The sequence below is a fragment of the Ciconia boyciana genome, chromosome 2, assembly GCF_034638445.1.
Source record: "Ciconia boyciana chromosome 2, ASM3463844v1, whole genome shotgun sequence".
Classification (NCBI taxonomy): Eukaryota; Metazoa; Chordata; class Aves; order Ciconiiformes; family Ciconiidae; genus Ciconia; species Ciconia boyciana.
In genome coordinates, this window is record NC_132935.1 from 127778967 (window position 1) to 127799491 (window position 20525).

At 44.6% G+C, this 20525-nt stretch overlaps 1 protein-coding gene across 1 annotated transcript in view; it reads right to left on the reverse strand.

The window, feature by feature from the left end:
- KAT2B (lysine acetyltransferase 2B) overlaps positions 1–13787 on the reverse strand; it is a 45979-nt gene extending 32192 nt beyond the window's left edge. Inside the window, exons 1-3 of the mRNA XM_072854001.1 lie at positions 13551–13787; positions 4765–4891; positions 32–177 (exon numbers count right to left, since the gene is read on the reverse strand). Coding sequence (XP_072710102.1) covers positions 32–177; positions 4765–4891; positions 13551–13772 — 495 coding nt within the window. The 5' untranslated portion in view covers positions 13773–13787. The remainder of the gene's footprint in view (positions 1–31; positions 178–4764; positions 4892–13550) is intronic.
- Between the last annotated feature and the right edge of the window lie 6738 nt (positions 13788–20525).

Here is a 20525-nt window from a genome sequence, read left to right on the forward strand (position 1 = left end):
CCTGAGAAGATATTACACAAGTTCAGCTTACTTTGAACAGGTAGAAATAAACTTGCTTGGTGTCCGCATCTTCTTCTTTGTGGACACAGGTGAACAGATACTCCACATCCAATACAATCCCCAGGAGCCTATTCATTTCTTCTTCGGACACATTCTCCAGGTGAGAAACATGAGTAGCTAAATGAAATAAAAATCCAAACCTGTAAAAAGCCTACTTGAAAAGAACCAATAGCACAAGTATTCCCCAGGATATCTCAAACTAAGCCCTTATGGTAAAGGCACTGATCCTGTAATAAACTATTTAAACAGAACATCTTATCAGAGGTAACTGAAATGTATGTCACATCAGAGCAATTTGTAAAGGTAGTCCAGGGGTAGCAATTCCCACAGCAGAGGAATGATGGCTGGCTGGAATCACAGTGTCTGTTAACAATTAAAACAGACCACACAAGTACTGTCTGTATTAATATGATGCAATACATAAATAACTACATATATTTTTGTCCAAGAGCTATGGTTTTGAGACAAAGTTTCTTGACTAAAGAAAATAAATCCATAATTCCCATAAATTAAGTAATCCAGTTGTTGATACAAGGAGCATCTTATTCCATGGAGATTAAAAAAAAAAAAAAAAACACTCTGTAAATAGGCTATAGGTTTTTTGTTTTAAACTGGGCATTACCAGCTAAGTCTCATACTTTCATATCATGTAAAGTCAAACTATGCTTTCTGCATGCTATATTAACAAAGCTTTTGCAGATTGTACACGCTCATTTGTTCAGAAGTTTACAAAAAAGCAACCTTCAACGTATAATTTCCAAGTGACAAACTCCCTTTTATCATCTCCAAAGGTAAATACAGTTCCACATTTGTAATTTTCAAAAGCTTGAGGTTTGTGCACGTGAAGTGGGACATTCATTTCAAGCTGGTTTGAACAACTGGCCCCAGGAAGAGAGAAGGCAATTTAAAACAAAAAGTCAATCCCCAGAAAGAAGATATTTACATTACAAAAAGCAATGATCTTCGCTGACTCCAGGCCAATGTACATGGTATGCATATCCTTTCCTCTGAAAGGACAAGAAAATATCCTTTACAGGAAAAGGAAAATTATTTAAAAGGTTGGGCATATTAGGTTTTATATCTTTTAATAACTTTTATCAATATTTACTTCTTAGATAATTATTATATTATCTTAGATATGCCAATGTGATTAGGTAAGAAATTTTGAGCATAAATCTGATTGCTTAAGGGGAGAGGAACTGGGGAGAAATAACACTTGACTTGAAAACGCTCATATTTATTGGCCACTCAGCAACGATGGTTTGTTTTGGAAAGTTTGGTATGACGTCTGCCAAAATGTTTAAATTCAATAAATTTGTGCCGTTTCAAGCAAAAAGGACACCATGGCTCAGAATGTTAAAAAGATGCCAGCAATAATTTCCACTTAAATGAACATTTATAATATAGTGTCTTAAGTTCTGAGCATATGCTCAGAACTGAAAGGGGGATGGTCATCATGGGCTTCCTTTAAGGACAAATATTCAGCATTCTGGGCAGAATAAAACTATTTCATTTCTGTCCTTGAGCCAGATATGAAGGTTTAATATTCCCAGCTGTCTATTCTGATCTTGTAAAAGTAATAAATTCCCTCCTAGATGAGCACTGCATTAGAAATTGATAACATAATAAAGAAAACTTGCACTCAACTAACAAATTAAAAAAACATCAGCATAAGAAGCCATTTCCACACAGTTTCCACATTGTTCCATGAACAATACTGAAAGTTACCTTGACTACTTTGTGGCCACATTTAAACATTTTATTAAACTAGAGAATTATTACCCATACAGTGAATCTAAAAGTAATATAAGCGTATTACCAGCATGTATTTACTACCAGTTACCATTTACTATAGAGTCATCAATGTTTGTAGAGCAGTCCAACAAACTATCTTTCTTCGGATGTTCACAGCCCATTCACAAATTCTTGTGGCCATTAGTAAATGTTTTCTTAAAATCAAAGCTTTAGTACACTGACATCAAATACTGAGTTACTCTAGTCAAGAGTTACACAGTCCCACTCATCTGCATTGCCCAACGGATACAACCTTCCTCAGCTGCTGTTGTGTTTGCAAAATAATAAATCTAAAAAAATAAATCACAAGTATAGCTTGCTACAGCATACGGAAGAAGAAAGCAAGCAGAAAGAGCAAGGCCAATGCAATGATATGAAGACCTGAAAAACAGCAAGTTAATTACTTTAGTTGTGCAACTTCAATAAGCAAGTACTTGAGTGTTTGAATCAGGAGCAGTTAGAAAACAGACTAATAAGGAATGCGGCCACAGTCTATCTCAAAATCAGTGTGTACATAAAAACACTAGTAATGTATATAGGACAGGCAAACCAAGAAATACCCAAATACACTACATGAAGGTGCACAGCAGGAACTAAAGACAGTGCTGGGGAAAAAAAAAAGAGCCTGTGTACATAGTGTACTAACACATTAATTAATGAATTTTGAAAGTGCACTAGACTCAAGACCAAAAATATTTACCAACAGGAAAATGCACCCTGTAACACAGGAGAAACCAAGTAAATATAAAAGAGAAAAGAGCCTCTGACTTTGTAACATCTTGTCTTGAGGCTGGTGGAGAGTGGATTCTCCCCGCACACAATTCAGTCACCACTTCACAGTGTTATGGTAGTGACCCAATATATCACCCAAGTAAAATAAATATTCATTATAAGCCCAATATAGAGCCAAGCTGTGGGGCTAAGCCACAAATAGAAGAATACAAGTTGTAGGTAAGTAGACAGAAATAAGCTTGATAAGCTAATAGGCACCACCAAACAGATTTATGCACCAAAAACTGCACTGGCTTGAAGATCAAACCAGAACCCCAAAAAGAGATGTCTCAAGCAAAACTAATGTCTAGGATTACCTTTGGAAGAAAATAATAAATTTTAAAAAGGCAAAAAACCTGAACATCCTACATTTTACATCAGGTATGGCTTTAACCAGTACAGGAATTTCTACATGGTTATTTCAACAGCTCTCCAAGGAAGAGCAAATGCAGCACAGATGATAATCTGAGGCCTGCACACCTTGTGGTCAGTCTCATTTTAAAGGCATTCATCAGGAACACACTAATTTAGAGGAGATGAATAGAAAAATTATCTTGGAAAACACCACTGAAAGACATATTTTTGCCAGTAGTATGAGGACGCAGACAGCAACTCATTTAAGTTATTTCAGATGAAACATCATCCTCATTAGCTGCAGCTGGCAGAATAAGAAACTTTACCTTTTCTAAAAACAGCAATAAATAAAAATACAGTTTGTTCCATAACATACATTTCACTGGTACTGGTTTTCCTTGGTTCCCTAGCTAATGAGCAATATAAGATTTTTTTAATATACCAAAACCAGTCTCAGCCTTTAGAAGAGCTGAGTTTTTCTACAAAATACATAGCCATCCACAAATTATGCTGAAGAACAGGGAACTGACAGACACAACATCTCATAAGATTTAAAAAAAAAAAAAAAAAAAAGAAAAACCTCTTTCTTCAAAGGCCAGGAATGAAAGGGACGGGTAACACAAGCCACCCTGACTGCAAAACCAAAAGCAGCACTGAGAAGCTGCGTGATGAAAGGTTGAAACTAACTTGGCTAAAGCAACCGAACTTTCTGTGATACTCTGCATTTGTTAATCTTCTCCTGCAAGCAAACCCAGAGATTTGGGATATCAGGAAAGGAAAGAAATCTGCTGAAAAGCCCAGAAATAGATCAAATGTAATGAGAGCATAAAAAGAAAAGAGAGCAGAAATAGAAATAAATTGCAATTTAAAAAAAAAAAAAAGTATTCTACACAAAGTACAATATTATTTTCAAAAGTAAAAAAATAAATGATCCATTGTGAAGGTTTTAGATTTCCTCTTTCTTATTTCACTGTCCTAACTTTTGGACATCAACAAAAATTAAATAGCAACTGCTTCTTTTCAATTAGTTCTGAATTTTATTTTAGCTCAATTTTTATCTGATATTTGCTGATGTATACAGAAAAAGTCATGAGCTTTTATTCTGGATAAGCACAAATTCTTAAAAAAATAATACAGTGATTCACCACTCTTTTTCAGGCTATGTGGGTAACAAATCATTATTTATTATTAGTCTGAAAAAAAAAAACCCACAAACAAAGCCCCACAATGGTATTTAACAGTGGATTTTGAGCAGTTGCTTCCAAGATACGCAAGCTGTCTGCACAATAACTTAGACAATGCTAAGATGTACAACCCCAGTATTATTTTCTGTGACATGGAAAAGGCCCAGTTCTTTTTGTAGGTAAGAGTACCTGCTTTAGCAATGGTCAAGAATATTTTATAGTTTATTCTGTAGTAAGAAAACATAATACAGCCTACAGGAGAGAGTCATTTGTGTTGTAACTAAGGCAGCTGACAGATAAAACAATGTGAGGTTAGTGCATATGTTACACAAAGTATTAAAATTGTTATGGGCAGCTTAAAAGTGCTTTTGCATTTTAACAGTTTAAGATGTCTGGGTTGTTAGAAGTTGTACCTTAGTTCAATTTCTTCAAAACTCATTTTAGGATATTTCCGATGTATTTTAATCTAAGTTAATTGACATTTATGTCCCATCGTAACCCCCATTTCTAGGTCTTGGCATGGCATCTTGACTTTCGTCTCGCAAGAGTGGAGACTTCTGGGTATCAGCATGTGGATTGCAGGAGAAAGGCAAAAGCTTACCCAGCGCGTGGCTGCAGCTGCGGCAGGGTTCAGCAAGGCTGACAACCGCCTGCTGCAGCTCTGCCCGGGGGGGCGTGGGAGGCGGGTTGGGGTTCTTCCAGCCATTGCATTTACAGGATTCCTCAGCCTGAAATCAAAGCAAAGGGGTATCGATCAACAGCATAAAAAACCAGGAACCTGCTGAAACTGCGCTATTTCAAAAGCAATAAAAAGTAACTTTATTAATTTCAAGTTGGGTTTTTGTTTTGATGTTTTGGGGAGATTTTCAGGGTGTTTTGTTGTTGTTGCTTTGTTTGGTTTTCGGTTTTTTCTATCACACAGCTAGACTTTATTTTCTAGAAATAATCAGAAATAGAATAGTACCCCAAATAGAGAGATTAACATGGTTCTGGTAAGCAAACTGTGAAATATGTAACTGTGAAAAATGTATGAAAAGTACATACACAAACTCTGGCTAATTCCTTTACAGAAAGTCCTCACTCTAGCTCCTATGTGAAAGAAGTATTCAAACATTTACTGGTATATCAACATGTACAGATCCTGCCACCGAGACAGTTTTAATGATTTAAACACAAACAGGTTATCTAACAGGCAACACGTTTATCACCGCCTTATCAGCCATACCGGCAACAAGGAATCATGCAACTAAAACCAAGCCCATGACAACCCAAGCAGGGTTAACTAAATACTGAAATAAGCAAACAATATCTGCACTATTGGAGAATGCTGTCTAAAGCAAGGCTTGGCCACAAAAGCAATGGATGCCAAAGACAGTGACACTACCAATGAAACCTGCTGCTTACCCTGGAAAGTTTATTTACACTCAGTGGCCGCGAAACAATACCGACAGACTGCAGCTAAAAGGGGTAACCATGAAGGGAGAGGTTGTGACTTGGGTAATCATGTTTCAAATCACTCAGAAGTTCAAAGTCCTGATTCTAGTTATCCAAAGAGCAGCTTTATAGGAGGGGATTTTCTTCTGCATATCCAAAAGATCTTAGTTATTTTGATGGTAAAGTTCTTCTAACAGCATCATATCCCTAGGTGAAGATCTAATCGGAAGAAAAGCATGCTTTTCCACTGTTCAGAGATACCTGTGCACTGGGCTGTAACAAGACACTCATGAATTTGCAGCACCAAGACCCCAGTGAGGAAAGTATGCCAACTGCTGCATAATATTTATGACTGAAACAACCTTAGTAGGAAAAATTGTGATGTTACTATATCCGGCACTAATGTGTCATTTTTCAAAACCAAGTCTGAATACATTTAATGCAAGCTATTTCAGGAACCTATTTCGTTTTCCTTTTATGTTTCCAAATCCCATCTTACCTAAGGAAGAAGCACCCAGGAGAAGCAGAAAGGATCACAGCTTGACAGCTCCTAAGACTGACAGCTTTGTAGATTGGTGGTAAATTGTTCTTCCAAACTCATTTCAATATTCAGCAACCTGAGCACCAAGAAAACTGCTGCCTGCAGTTTGCTGAGCACCACGTGATGTTTTCAACATCTCCAATGCTTAAGTCTTTATCCAGCTGCACTCCTGGCCCCAGGTGCCATGGCCTCTGCCTGCGCCCAGGGCGGCCTGGCAGGTATGAAGGGGTGTGAGTTGCGTTTTCAGCAGCTGGAGCCACCAGCATGACTCAGAAATCCACCTGCAAGTGCCCAGCAAAACCACTTCCACGTACATCCCTTGGAAGGGGGACAACGTGCGTCGCCTGAAACCCCTGGCTCTCCACGCTCACTGCGTGGGTGCAGACTGCCTGCCGCCCCATGTATTTATAATGTGGTATCGGGGAGGTTTCAGTATGAAATATGAGGAAGATTAAAACAATTTATTTTTTTTAAAGTCTCATAAAATGCAATCTGGATGGATTTATGGTGAATTTTATGTTATTTTTCTATCATGTTTTCTATGAGTAATATGATTGGCAGAGAAGTGAAGAAGGCCCGATGTTGTTTTACAGCAGAACCATCTCTTACTGTTTCACAGGCAATGAGCCAGTTTTACTTTTGTTTGTTATCCAGACCTACAGGACCTCTTAAAGTTTAATGACTAGAAAGAGAGATCAGTGATTGAGTGACACCTGTGAACCAAGGATTGCCCTGGTGTGGGGACTTTAGACATCTGTGAGACAATGTGAACCCACACTTTCAGTTAGCGTCTCAAGCTAGACAAAGACCAATGCCAAATAAGCTATCCACATTTGCTCTGCGGGAGAGGCAGCGTTGCCATGAAAGTTTTTGCAGTTACGACAAGGCTAGAGAAACTGTCACAGAAAAAACTGTCAGGAAATGAGATTATTGCCAAAGAAAATTCAAGAGACAATCATAAAGAAGTTCTCAAACAAAAATTGATTGAATATTATTTTAGGGAAGTAAGATTTGATCCTTCCCATGCAGCTGTCCAGACAAATGTTCAACACTGTAAATTACTGACATAATATCAGGCTTATTATTAATTGCCTTAAATCATACCACAATGAAAGACGTCCAAAAAAACCCCCTCAAACTCGGCACAAGCTTTTTGAGAATTTATTCTCCAAGTGGAAGCAGTATTTCACAGAAGCTCACCACACAATGTTTACTATCAAGCCTCAAAACTATAAACAGTGAGTAACTACACAAACTTTAGTGTCACACAATAATTAACAGCAAAGATGCAAACAAACAGATGTACGAATCCTGATAACAGCTCAGTTAAACTGCCAAAAATAAATATCAACCCACCCACAGAAGAATAAAAACAGCATGTTCAACAGCAGATTTTTTCTGCCCTCGGTAGTATTTCCTCGCCAGATCTTTTTGAAGCAGATGTTAATTTGTATTGTTCAAATTATTCCAGAGACCTTTCTCAAACAACTACTAGGGTGGTGTTTTTTCGTTAATCTCTCTATAAAACACCAGAATCAGCATAAATGTTCTGTTAACCAAGGGGAAACACAACCCGAAAAGGTCCTCTTTAAAACTAAGCTTTCATTGTAGATGTTGACAGTGCAAGTATTTTGCAGTGAATATGCAATGTGCATTCCTCAGTGGCTTAAATTGCTGAGTTGTTTTAAGTCTTCCACAGCGTTTTGTTCATTCAGTTCTTTCTTTGACTATCTTCAGCTTTTTCCTTTCTTTCTTCCTTTTTTTTTAATGTCACTCATCTGCTTTCCATTAGAAAATAAAGTATGACTTCACCTCCGCAAAAACCTAATTTAAGATCAAACAGTTTTGAGGGGAGGAAGGAAAAGAAGCATTTAAACTAGTGCATCCAGTCCTTGGAGCCTTGTTTTCTGGGACGTCTGCAGAGCTTTGTTAAAGCCACTGGAGAAAGTTGGGGACTTCTGCCTTACTGAGGCCTGCAAAGTAATGACTGTCACCTTTGCAGGCCCAGGCATCACAAACTCTGCATCTTCACTGGCGGTTTTTAATAAAATTGGATGAGTGCAGTATAATAAAACACAACAACTACACACTGTTGCCTGCCCCCCAAAAAAACCCCAGAAATTATGGTTTTGCAGAAATTACGTACATCTTGCACTTTGCGATGTAATTTCAATCATTTTTTTTTTACCCCTTCCATGCTAGGTGAAGCGTTACAATGTGGGAAATCAAACTGCCTGGTAGCTCTGGGCAGTGAAAACTGCATCTCTGGACAAACTAAAGTTACTATTTCCTTTAAAATACTGAATATACTTATAGCGGGTCAAAAATGGACAGTGAAAAAATACAGCACATTTTAACACGCGTTGTTAGCATTTTTATTTTAAAAGGAAGCACCTGAAAGTTACAACATTGCACATCTTGGCCCCTTTTAAGTGGATTTCAGGTGTCTAAATAATAATGAATAAATGAAGAATGTTACAGTAACTTGAGGACTAAAACACTCCTCCCCTTTTCGGATAGTGAAATGAGCATAGCAACCTGCAAACTTCAAGCTAACTTAATTACAAAGTAAAAGACCCCAACAGTCTTAAAACTGAGTTTCAAACCAGCTGTTGTGCTGGGCTCTCTTTCCAACTCAAAATCATACAGGTTGCCCTGGCTGGTAACTGAGATGCAAAGCAGACTCAACAGATTATATATACACAACATTACAGATCTTTCTATTTCCAGCAAGTGTAATTACTCTAGAAAAAATATTCTTCCTCCCAACACAAAAGCCATGTAAAATACCCTGTAAGTTTTTTCCTGCCAGCAATAATATCAAATTGATGCTTTTAACAAAGAAAATCACACAAACCATAACAAATACATTGATGAATTTAATATACATATTTTTTTCCTACTCAAATGTCCAGTACCCAGCAACCAGACAGTTAGACACTGCTTGGAGAGCTACTCATACATATCAGGAAATTAGCTGACCCATTTGCCTTTAACAGTACAAAATAATCAGTTCAATGCTCAGCTTTAAGGACACGTTCTTCATTTATTGATCAATCCAAGTATTTTATTCCCTGTATTTTGCAGTTTCACTTACAGAATAGATGTAGGCTACCATATAAAGCTTTTATTAATAATAGGGGCCCAACTCCCACCTGGTAAAGTTAATGGTAGACTTCCTATTTAATTTAAAGGAAGATGCTTTAATTCAGCCTGTAAGACATTGTAAAACAGATTCACCCCACTATGAAAATGATCATAAGAAAGTTTTAGATGTCTTGTATGTCTCCTATACACTTCTGCAGAAAACAACTGCAATACATTTCCAGTTGAGCTTCAAGGAGCTATACTCGCACTATACAGTCCAGCAGCAATACGGCCAAGTCTGCCTCATCTTAATCTGCCTTATAAAAGTCACGAAAAAAAATATTTATATTACAGAAACAGTGGTACATATTTACCCTGTGAACTCTTTTTTATGTGTAGGAGCAGGAAAACTCCATAGAGGTCACCCTAGGATGAGAAGTGGGCAGAAGTGTCTCTACCAAGAGTCAGCAGCTGGTCTGGAGCCCGGGACCCAGATTTTACTTCAACTTCTGCCACCCGCTCACCTGCCGCAGGGCCTTGGCCAAGCAATCTCATCATAACCCTTCTCACTCTCTGTCCATTTTGTTTATCTAAAGTACAAGGTCTTTCTTCAAGGGGGTATTATTCCCTGCTAATTGTGCAAATGCCTTACACTACTGGGCTCTAACTATATTTATAAGCATCCAGGCATTACTGTAAGATACATATAATGAAAAATAACCAATTTTAGAGAAAACTTAGTGTACTAAAATAGTACATATTTCAACTTGTTTATAGGAAAAACTCCCAGTGAGACTAGACAGAGAGTTGTGTTTTCACATACTGCAAACCAATAGGGAAAAAAAGCCAAGGAGACTTCCTCCTACATCTTCATTAAATATATTTATGCGTGTAAGTCACACAGTGCTGCTTTTATATAAAAGTGCTGCAAGCTCGCATGCCTAATGCTCAATTTCACACTGGACAAAACCAAAACAATGTATGCAGCCATTCATATGTGCACAGATATAGCAAGGGCCAAATACAAAACCTCCCACAGCATAAAGCACTACTGTGCACTTCCAAAAGTCATGAAAACTGTACCAACTCCTAATATATATCTTATTGTTCAGAACATGCTTTCTTCCCCACACACACAGACTTGGGCATTTAAGAAGACTGGGTTTTGTTTTTGTTTTTTTTTTACACACAGGAGCCTGTTCACTCCCTTCTACCCTGACCTTTTGTGACAGGGGAAAAAGTGAAGCGGAGCAGCTCAACAGCTACAACTCTCCTGACCCAATTTTTTATCAGGAAAAAGAAACAAACCCCATATTTCTCTCGCCTGGGCAGCAGCTCCCTAAACGTCACTCTCGCTCTGCTCAGAATATGGGCACACTGAAGATGTCTGCCAGCAGTCTTTGTCCGTGTTTCCCATGAAGAAAAGGGATCGCTGAAGAAGGACCAGGAGGTCCCCCTTGGGACTGAGCACCCTACCCCAGACTGGTGCCTTCCACCCTTTTCTGCTCGGCATTTCTGCTGTTGCCAGTGAGACTCACCCTCTACACGGCCACCGACCTCTCCATCTTCTTGTGTTGCTGCTCTTCATCCCTAGCACACACACGCTCCCTGCCTCTGCTACTCCCAGCATTTCTGAGGTTAAGTTCCTAATAAATTCTGCGTGCTGAATTTTGTGATGAATTTTACAGGGGAGAAGGTGATCGATGCTAAGGATGCCAATTACGTATTTTCTGCACTCCAACTTGTACAGCTCTATGTAGATTTACACAAGATTCACGTGTGGCCACTACTTGAATGAGCACAGATATCCCCTTCAGAGATGGTGTGAGTGTTTGCCTTCTCTCACTCTTTCGTACTCACACACAGAAATGCAAAATAAATGGAAGAGAAGTTGCAACCCAAAGTAAAAAAAAGTTCAAAGTTACACTCTGGACTGCTACAGTTTCTTGCAAACCACTAATGTTACAAGCCAAACAGTGTCATTTTGGAGCACCTGCCAGGTGTTCGGGAAGAAAAATAACACATTCTTCCACCCTGCTCCATCCTTCCCCATTTATCCCACAGGAGAAGCCGCTTGATTAGTTTACAAGGAGCTTCCCGTCTGCCTACTTGCTTCTGTTTTGAGACCTGAAGGAAAGCTGCCTGCCACTGAATTACTGACGAGAAGTGAAATACCAAAGGTAGGTTTTGCATTTTAATCTGAACACAGAGCAGCATTTAGTGCTGTGGCTGTGCCTGGATCCTGGCAGGAGCAAGAGGCCCTGGGGTGCCCTCGGCCATGGGTCCCGCTCCATCCATCGCTGGAGTGCCAATGGGGCATGCACCCAGGACTTCTCAGAGAAGAGGGCCAGCAAGGACACCCCTGCAGAGGACCAGCAGTACGAGCTCTCTCTGCACTGTACCGCAACCCCAGAGCCCCTTGAGAGGGAAAGAAGGGCTGGCGGCAGGCCGCGGCGTGCCCTCCTCCCCTCCCAAACAGCACTCCCCTCCCTTCCAACAAAGGACCTGCAGCCATGCACACGTGGGGCTGGTGCATCCCCAAAAAAGCAAAGGGTTTGGGAGGAGACAAGGCCACCTGCACTTCTTCACAGCACAGCCACCTCTGTGGGGCAAAGCACCTCAGGAGAAGGCTTTTGCCCTCACAAAGATCACCTGGAGGTACATCAGGGGAAGAAAAAAGAACCCACCGGGGAAGAAAAAAAGCAATTCACACACACACACACATGTGCACCCCTAACAGCTTGTGAAAATCTTACCCACCCCACAACCAGCTTCATTTAATAGCAAGTCTTAGTAACATTAAAATATGGGGGTGCAAAAGGGACTCAGCACTGGGAAAGCTTCAAACCATGCCACCCAGCCTGCAGTGAGGGCCGCAAGTTTCAAGTACGCTAGCTGCTCTTTTAACTTACTGACACCAGCGTAATCTTGCAATGTCCCACGTATGCACCAAAGCTGAAGTGGAGGTGCCTGCACATTTGGAAACAGCTAAGAAATTGAAATGTGTGGCTTCCTTAATTTGCCCTCACGTGACAGCATTGCACCATGCCTTCAGCATACAGTTAAAGCTCCTCACACCACCAAGACAGGACTACAAAGTCATACTATGATGCTTCCTCATGTACGTTAGCATTTAGTTTGGCCTTTCACTAAACGTTTGCCCTTTTGAGGTTTCCAAAGTAAGGGAACAGAGAAAATTAGATGCACGTTTCTCACAAACAGTTATTTTCAACGCTGAAAGCATTACTAGTAGATTTGACATCAGCACTGCCAATCTGGACGTGTCAGACGCGTTGTGCATCCAGGAATTGCCCTGACAGCAGCAGCGCAGCCAGCGGCCCATGCTCCGAGCACGCTGGTCCTCCTCTGCGCGCCGCATGTGCACACGCACAGACGACAATGCCAGTTGTCACAGACCTCGGAAGGCGGGAGCGACAGCCCTGACCAGGCTCCCTCCGTCTCCGACAAACGGGCAAGTCCTGCTTCTCCCACCACTAAGAAAATTGCAGGTGGAGGGAAAGTGCTTGTGGAGGGAAACCCAGGGCAGCTCTCCCGAATATGAGAGGCAAGCACCGGGCAGGCGCTGGAGAAGAGATCCCCGCTGGGGCAGGGTGCAGGCGGGCGGCGGTGCCCGCTGCTGGCCCGGGCACCGGACACCGGGACGGCGATATGTGACCGGCGGGGACACAACTTTCCCAGGCCCGGTGGCCGCGCACCTTCGCTCCTCTGCCAAAGCGGCCGGCGACGGTGCCAGCCCGGGGCAGCGGCTTTTGCGATGTCAACAACTCTGCGCTGCGAGGCCGCCGCCGCGCCCCGGCCGACCAGCACCCCCCGCCCGGGGCCGGGGATGCTCTCCCCCCGCCGGGGCGGGCCGCGCCCCCCGGGCAGGCCGGGTGTCCCCGCTCCCCGCCGGGATGTTTACGCGGCGGGCAGCTGCGGCAGCGCTGTGAACCCAGCGCTTACGGCCGGCACCAGGAGCCGCCCCGCCCGCCGCCGCCGCCTCCCGCGGAAGGACGGACAGACGGACGCCGGGGACGCGCACCTCCGCTGCCGCCCGGCTCGGGCAGGAGGAGGGCGGCGCTGCACCCGCGGTCCCGTCTCCATCGCGTTTGGGGTTTATTTTTGCGACCGCCGGCCGGAAAGCTCCGGGGGGAGCAGGATCCACCGGCACCGCCGGAGCCGCCACTTCCGCGGGGAGCGCCAGGCTGCAGCCGGGCCGCCTCCCCTGCCCGGCACGGCCCTTCCCCACCGCCTCCCTCCCCTCCCTCCCGTCAATCCCCACCCTCCGTGGGCGGGTGGGCGCCCGCGGCCGGGCGGCCGGGTACCTTGCAAGCGGAGTAGACGCCCAGCTTCTCCAGCTTCTTGGCCCGCGGCGCGGCGCGCAGCTGCGCCTTCTTCCCCGCGGTGCGCGCCAAGCCGGGCCCCCCGGGGCTCTCGGCGGCGCTGCGGGCCGGCCCCCCGGCGGCCACCCCCCCGGCGGCCGGGGAGCCCTGCTGCGGCCCGCCGCCGCCCGCCGCCCCGGCCCCGGCGCCGCCAGGCTCCGCCATGCCCTCGCCGCGGCGGCAGCCGCCCGGCCCGCCGGCCGGCGCGGGGCGGGGCGCCCGGCCCTAGACCCTCCCCTTCGCCGCGCCGCCGCCGGCTGCTCCCCCGGGGGGCCAGAGGAGGGACCCGCCGCTCCGCTCCGCTCCGCGGGCGGCTCCTGCCCCGCCGGGCGGGGGGGGGGGGGTAGGGGGGCCAGCTCCCGCCTCCCGCCGCTGCGCACCGCGGGGGGCGCGCCCGCGTCCCTGCGCGGGGGCGGGCGGCGCCCTGCGCCCCCGCGGAAAGGGTGGCGGCGGCACCCGCTGCGTACGGGGAGCAGCTACGGGGCCATCCCCGCCCTCCGGGAGGCTGCGGGAAAGTTGCCCCAGAAAGAGGCGACGTCGCTGGCTGCGCGGAGCCCGGGCCGCCGGCGGCGGCAGCGCGGAGCGGCCGCGCTCCTGAAACCTGGCGGGGCTGCCCGGCCTCAGTTCCCCCTCGTAGCGGCACTACTCTGTTTGACTTAACCATTGCATTTCCGCACTGTGCGCTTCGCAGCCGCCTGTGGACGATTCATTTTTTTCCCCAGATGATATTTCTATTTCAGCCAATATATAAATACCAGTCAGCTTTAAATACAGGAGAATTCAAAGACTCTCTGCTCAGTTGCTCGCGTCATGGCTTTGGGGCTTGCTTCTTTTTTTTTTTGTCCAAGAACAAGTGTTGGCAGCAGGTCAACTTAGGTCTTAAAGCAATTACCTTTTAATTGAAATCTAAAATTAAGTAAATGGTGCCGCCACAGAAACTGCACTCTGTGCAGAGAAGCAAGTGCTTCGGTTTTGAGGCGGTTACGCTCCATTGCACATATGTAAAAAAAGTGGTTGAGCTGTGAGAAACCACAAATAGCAATTCTATAGTACGGCACTACCGTTTAAAAGGTTGGGACTGAGCATGGGCGCTTGCGTGGGATCTACGGCTCTTTGATGTGTAAACCTGAAGCAGCAAGATTAGTTTGGAAGGGAATCCCAGCGTATAAAGAGCTCTCGCAGACACAGGGCCTTGCCACCTTGCATGGGGCAAGCAAAGATGACTCCAAACTTCTGCAAAGTTAGGAGTAGTATTGGGGGGGGGGGGGGAAGTCAGAAAACACTTTCCCTGTGGTCCCCCTCTTCCCTCGCCCCCACTTTCTCATCGCCCGGTGATATTTTCAAGCATAAGGTTATACGGCGAGTTAGCATTTACGTGAAATGATAGGGGAAAAATGGAATAAAGCGCTGGAGTATGTTCACGAAAAAGGGGGTGTGGGTTGTTTTGGGTTGGTTTTTTTTGGCTGAGGTTTTTAAATCGACAGGGGGTTGATGAGGGCGTTGAGCGGGGGGTCGGGACCTGCACCCCGGCCTCCGCCGCCGGCTCCTCGGGGCCGGTGTCCCCCGGCCCCGAGGAGCCGGCGGCGGAGGCCGGGGCTGGCTTAGGGCTTCCCAGCAGCTGTGACAGCGACCCGTAAGATGGCTGCTGCCATCCCCGGTGCTTTAAGACGGACTGTTAAGGTGGAGGAGCCGCTGCCCTCGGCGGCGGCTGCCCCAAGCTTTGCAGCAAATTCAAGAGGGGGGGAAAAAAAATCCAGTTTCTCTTAAATTTAAGAGAGAATGACATTTTAAATTATTTTTTTAGTGTCTGAATCATGTTTTAAAATAACAAATAGCCGGTGTGTGGTAACAGCCACCTAAAAACTCTTTGCTTGCATTTTTTAATGCCGGTTAGCTTTCTACTTTCCTCCCGGGCTTGAAAATGAAACTGTTATTGCTTAGTTTCACTTTCAGCTTTCCCACAACTCTTCTTCGGTAGCGAATGTTACAAGCGAGGAGCGCATCTGGAACAACATATTGGCTCCTATGGACCACTCAATGTCCATGCCTGAACGTAGACTCCTAGTTCTTCTGGGAGATGCTGTAGCCTTTACATCCCCCAATATGTTTTTTCTTTTCTTTTTTTTTTCTTTTCTTCTTTTTTTTTTTTTAAATCACCATCTTCTCCTTTTATATTCTCCATATTATAATGATATGTAACCCGGCATCAAGTTTGCACACCCACATAGAAATGAATTACAAGTTTCAATTCTGAAAATACATTTACTATTTTTACGCAGGTGAGTAACTCCACTGATGTTTATTAAGGCCATTCAGTGTGCATTTATATCTGAAACTGCACAGGCAAGTGTTCACGGCATCGCAGCCTAGGCGAACGACCTTATTCTTTCCCCTTATTCTCCAAGGTCTTTAAAAGCCTTCCATTACAGTAAAATCAAAGCTGAAAGTTGTTATGAAGCAGATACAGAGTTTGGTTAAGTGCCCAAATATTTGTTTACATTTCATGGTGTGTCTGTGAGGGTCTAATGGGAAAAACACGGCTTTATTGCATACAGTAAGGTACTGGTTAGCATAAAGGCAAAAAACACTTTTGCTGCAGTTCCCCCTTGAATCCTCAAGAGCACGACTGTCTTACAACACTATGTTTCTTTTTTTTTTTCCCCTTTTTACCTTGCTGCTCACTAGATAACCAGAACAGTGAGTCTACCAGCCTGTGGCTACGGATACAGTTACTATAGTAACATTTATAAACACTAATTTCACTACACATGCAGAACTACTGCCTGCTACTGCAGAGAAGCAGCTTAGAAAGAAATCACTCTTTAACCTCAAATAGGTAAGTCTTTATCTTTTTTTTAACTTTAAGCCTGATTTAAATAACTGTTCTCATTCTAACTTTGTGCAGATATATTAGTTAAAAAAAAAAAAGCTGAACTTTGCTTTAAACTCCTGTCATTGGAATGACAGGTAAAATATTACATTCACAATTTTGGCAAGAATAAGGAATGAAAAGACCGTTTGCTGGCTGGAAACATGGGACTATAACTTGGGCTACATTGACTTGTGGTGGCTTCAGTGAATATAATTTGGCCATGACAGGTCGCACTACTTTAGGAAAACAGAAAAAAAAATTATGCTTTGACATATGAGTGTATGCATGTCATTCTTGGTTTCATATATCCAAGCTGGCTTTTTCTGTTGCCTGAATTTACAAGCAAATACATATTAATTTTCTAATTGTAATGCATGTATAACTCCACTTGAGCACAACAGAATCACTCTGGTGCTTATTTTTCGTCATTAAATATGAAAGATACCAAATTAGATTCAAACTCAAAGCATTGTCTGAAAAACCCTCGCCACATTTTTCAGTTTCTGTCCTTCGGGGCATGTCAGCGGGTTTGCACAAGAACTGACTCTGAAGCTGGCGTTTAGCAAGCGCTGGTGGGAGCCGAGTGAGCCTAGCTGCCTGCCTCCTGCCTGCGCGGCTTAGCTCGAAAACTCAGGTGAGTAGCCCCATGACTTCAGGAAGACTACTCATCTGCATCAAATTAAGCAAGCCAGGAGCTGGATGAGCCACGAGTGCCAGCTCCTGTGATTCTCAGGTCTCTCTCAGGCTGCTGAGAGCCTAGAGAGGTGCCTGCTCAGAGCCAGTGCTCCCAGGAGACGTGCCTCTCGCGTCTGTTGCTCTCACCTGAATTCACTGTGAACACCCGACAGGCTTAAATGCAAGAGCTTGTGCATTATTCCAGCAAAGGAGGCAGTTGCATTCACAAAAGAGGAAATTAAAATGCAGTTTAGGGTGTGCCTGATGCCTGGTTGTCATTTGGAGCTTTTGGGGCCTATCTCGGTCACGTAAATTAAAGAATGACTCAACTAATAGCAGCCTAATGCTGAATGCTGCCTCTCTGAGAGGGACTTCCCAGCCCGCTGCTGAGCAATGGGAGCCCACTCGTACCCCTCATCCCCATCTCCCAGCCTAGTCAGAGCGAGTGTGCCCAACCCAGCCCTCTCTCCCTCTCCTTTTGTTCAAGATGGGACTTTTTTCCTGCTCTCCCACCTGTTTTTATTCTTGCCATTCAATGCAAATGTGAAAAGTGGAGCTCTTGCCCCTCCAGGGAATTTCTCCGAGTAGAAAAACCTATTGTGTCCTTTCATTAGCACATCCCTTGTGGCTGAAGTGGCCTCCTTCTTCGCCATCATGCATTCAGGACTGCTATCAATATTTTATGAATCATTGGAAGTATTAACAGTACAAAAGTTTTGTTCATTATGCTGTCTCTAGCATCTTGTCAGCTTCCCATGGTGCTTACATGCGACTTTAACAATGCAGATGGCAGACCTTCCCACTAGGCCTTTGTATGTTATAGGGAACCTCACAATCCAATTACCCAGTTTTTAAAGGAAAAAAATGTGAAAAAAAATGGAGAAAATGTCATTGCAACACTCACGGCTGTTTTAGTAACACAAACTTCTTTTTAGTGATGGAGCACTTAGCAGTTTTTATTCACTTCTTACCCAGAGGATGCTCTTCTTGGCTGCAGTCAGAGTTTTGATTTAACAAAAAACAAGTGAGAGAACTAAAGGCTGGGCTCTCACAGCACAGGACACTTACTGCCTTTGCCAGTACAAGGTGAAGTATGTGTGCCAAGTTCAGAAGCTGCTTTTTAAAGTTATTTAGCCATCTGCAGTCACTACATAGGTTTACACTGTATTATTTTGTGGCAGTGAGAGCTCTAGATTGCCTCATGCAAACATGGGAGGTACTATCTATTTTTCCCTTACCTTTTCTTTCTTCTGCCTCCCCACAATTTTTTTGTTTATTCCTTTCTCTAACATATTCTTCTCTTCTTCCTGCTACTTAATATGTGGCAGAGATGCCTGCAATTCTCTGAGACCCTACCCAGCGTACTTTGATTGCCTGTGCTTTGACAGTTTTGCTAACAACCCCATCCCTGCGTAAGGCAGGTCCATCGGTGCTGGCAGCCTTGCAGACCCCTGGGTGACTGGCACAGGCTCAGCTGGCAGGAGGTAGGAGGGAAGGGGCCTCCTTTCTGCTAGCTGCACCTGAGTAGCCGCTGACCAGCACCCTTGATATGATACTGATTTAGATAATAAAACTCCGCATAAAAAATCCCTTTTATTTCTGCAAGGTGAAGTTACACTGGCCTAAGCACATCTGACTGTGCAAGCCCACTCCTGGGCCTTCCCCATATCTGTGTGGGAGAGCACCTGGAAATCCTAAGAGCTAGGGACACAACTGCAAGCACCATGATTATCCACTTGGCTAAACTGCAGAAACTAAACAAGTTAAAAACCTCCATTTAGACCAACTATAGTTGTGGTGTGTACAGCTGGAAAAAGCAGAGGAATCCCAGGAGTACAGCAGTAACCCAGATGTGGGTTTGTGGGGTGAGGGAGGCAGGGTGTTGCTGGGAGGAGAGTGCAGGAGGCACAGTTACGTTATCTTCACCCACCTTCCACTTCTGCCACAGCTTTCTCCTTGTGGATCCCCAAAACCTCACGTATCCGCTGTGCCTGCCCTCTCATGCCGAGCCCAGTGGGCTTGCCATTCCCACTCGATGCTTGACAGCCTCTCTGCCCCACGCAGGCACTCGGCAGGTTACGAACGGCCACCTCTGCCCCACCAAGACAGACCCAGCTACCAGGAACAACTGCAAAATATCTGGGGTGTAGGAAGAGCTATTTCTGCCATTTTTTTGCTACTCCCATTTTCCAGTTTGATGCTTCCTCCCAGCTGAGGACAGTGTCACGAATTATAACTCTCACCTAAGAAGACTTTATAGGATGACACAGAACCAGTGGGCCTGGAATCCCAAGATTCCAGTTTTGGACAACACTTAAGAAGATAAATAAGGAGACTAATGATCTTAATTTATTCCATAATTATTTTAATTATTAATCACTTCTTTCTTGCCTATTATCAGGTCTAGAGGTGGGAGTGTTCCAAGTCCCGAAGGCAGGCTCTGCCACCGGCATGCTCCTGTGACTCACCAGGTTCATCTTTATCTCTTCCCACACCTTTCATAACCAGACTGCATCATTGCTTCTGGTGATACAGTAAGTAGGCTACTTCACACACCTAAGTTGACTCACTTGGAAGAAGATGTCTTGTTCCTTCTGCATCAGTCCCTCTGCAGATCGTTTTGGAGAATGAGAGGGCCAGCTCTGCTAAAACTGGTGGAAGGTGTAGGGCATGGCTGCTGGGTTATCAAATGAGTTTGTCTTTTCAGGTGAAGAGTTTTTCAGGGGTCTTATATGCATTTAATAAAGGCTACATAAGGTTTTTCACATATTAGCCCTTTGCTGCTTTGGCCAAAGGTGACCATGTAAAACTGGGACCTGGTAAGGCAGCCCCTGCACGGGTGACAGTGCTTGCCTGTGCCCTGGCTCGGGCTGTGCTGCAGGGCATGCACTGCACAGCACTGTCAAGCTGCACCATGGCAAATGCTGCAGCCCCAGTGGTCACCCGTGGGGGCTCCTTGGCAGGGGCCAGTCCTGGCAATGCTGAGAGTCCCCACTGCAGTTTCTCTATGTGGGCATGATGCATTTGCTAACAATTTTCCAGGGCAGGTACCGCTGCCAAACTGTGTGACAGGCGGAGGGAAGGGAAATCAGTCAGGAGGAGAGGAGCAGGGCTGAATGCATGGAGGCAATGGGAGCCACATTGCAGCATCACAGGCACATGGGAAAGGGGGGACAGAGAGGGAGGCGCTGGCTGAGGCATGAGCAGAGGAAAGGCATGGCAAGAAGTAAAGCAGGGAAGAAAGAAAAGACAGGTAAGGAAGCTGGTGCTCGTTCATCAGGGATTTGCAGCAGTGAGGCCTGTTTATACATATTAGCAGATAATATTGTGAGGAGAAGCTCAGGGAGACTGTGACCTCCATTTTACATCAC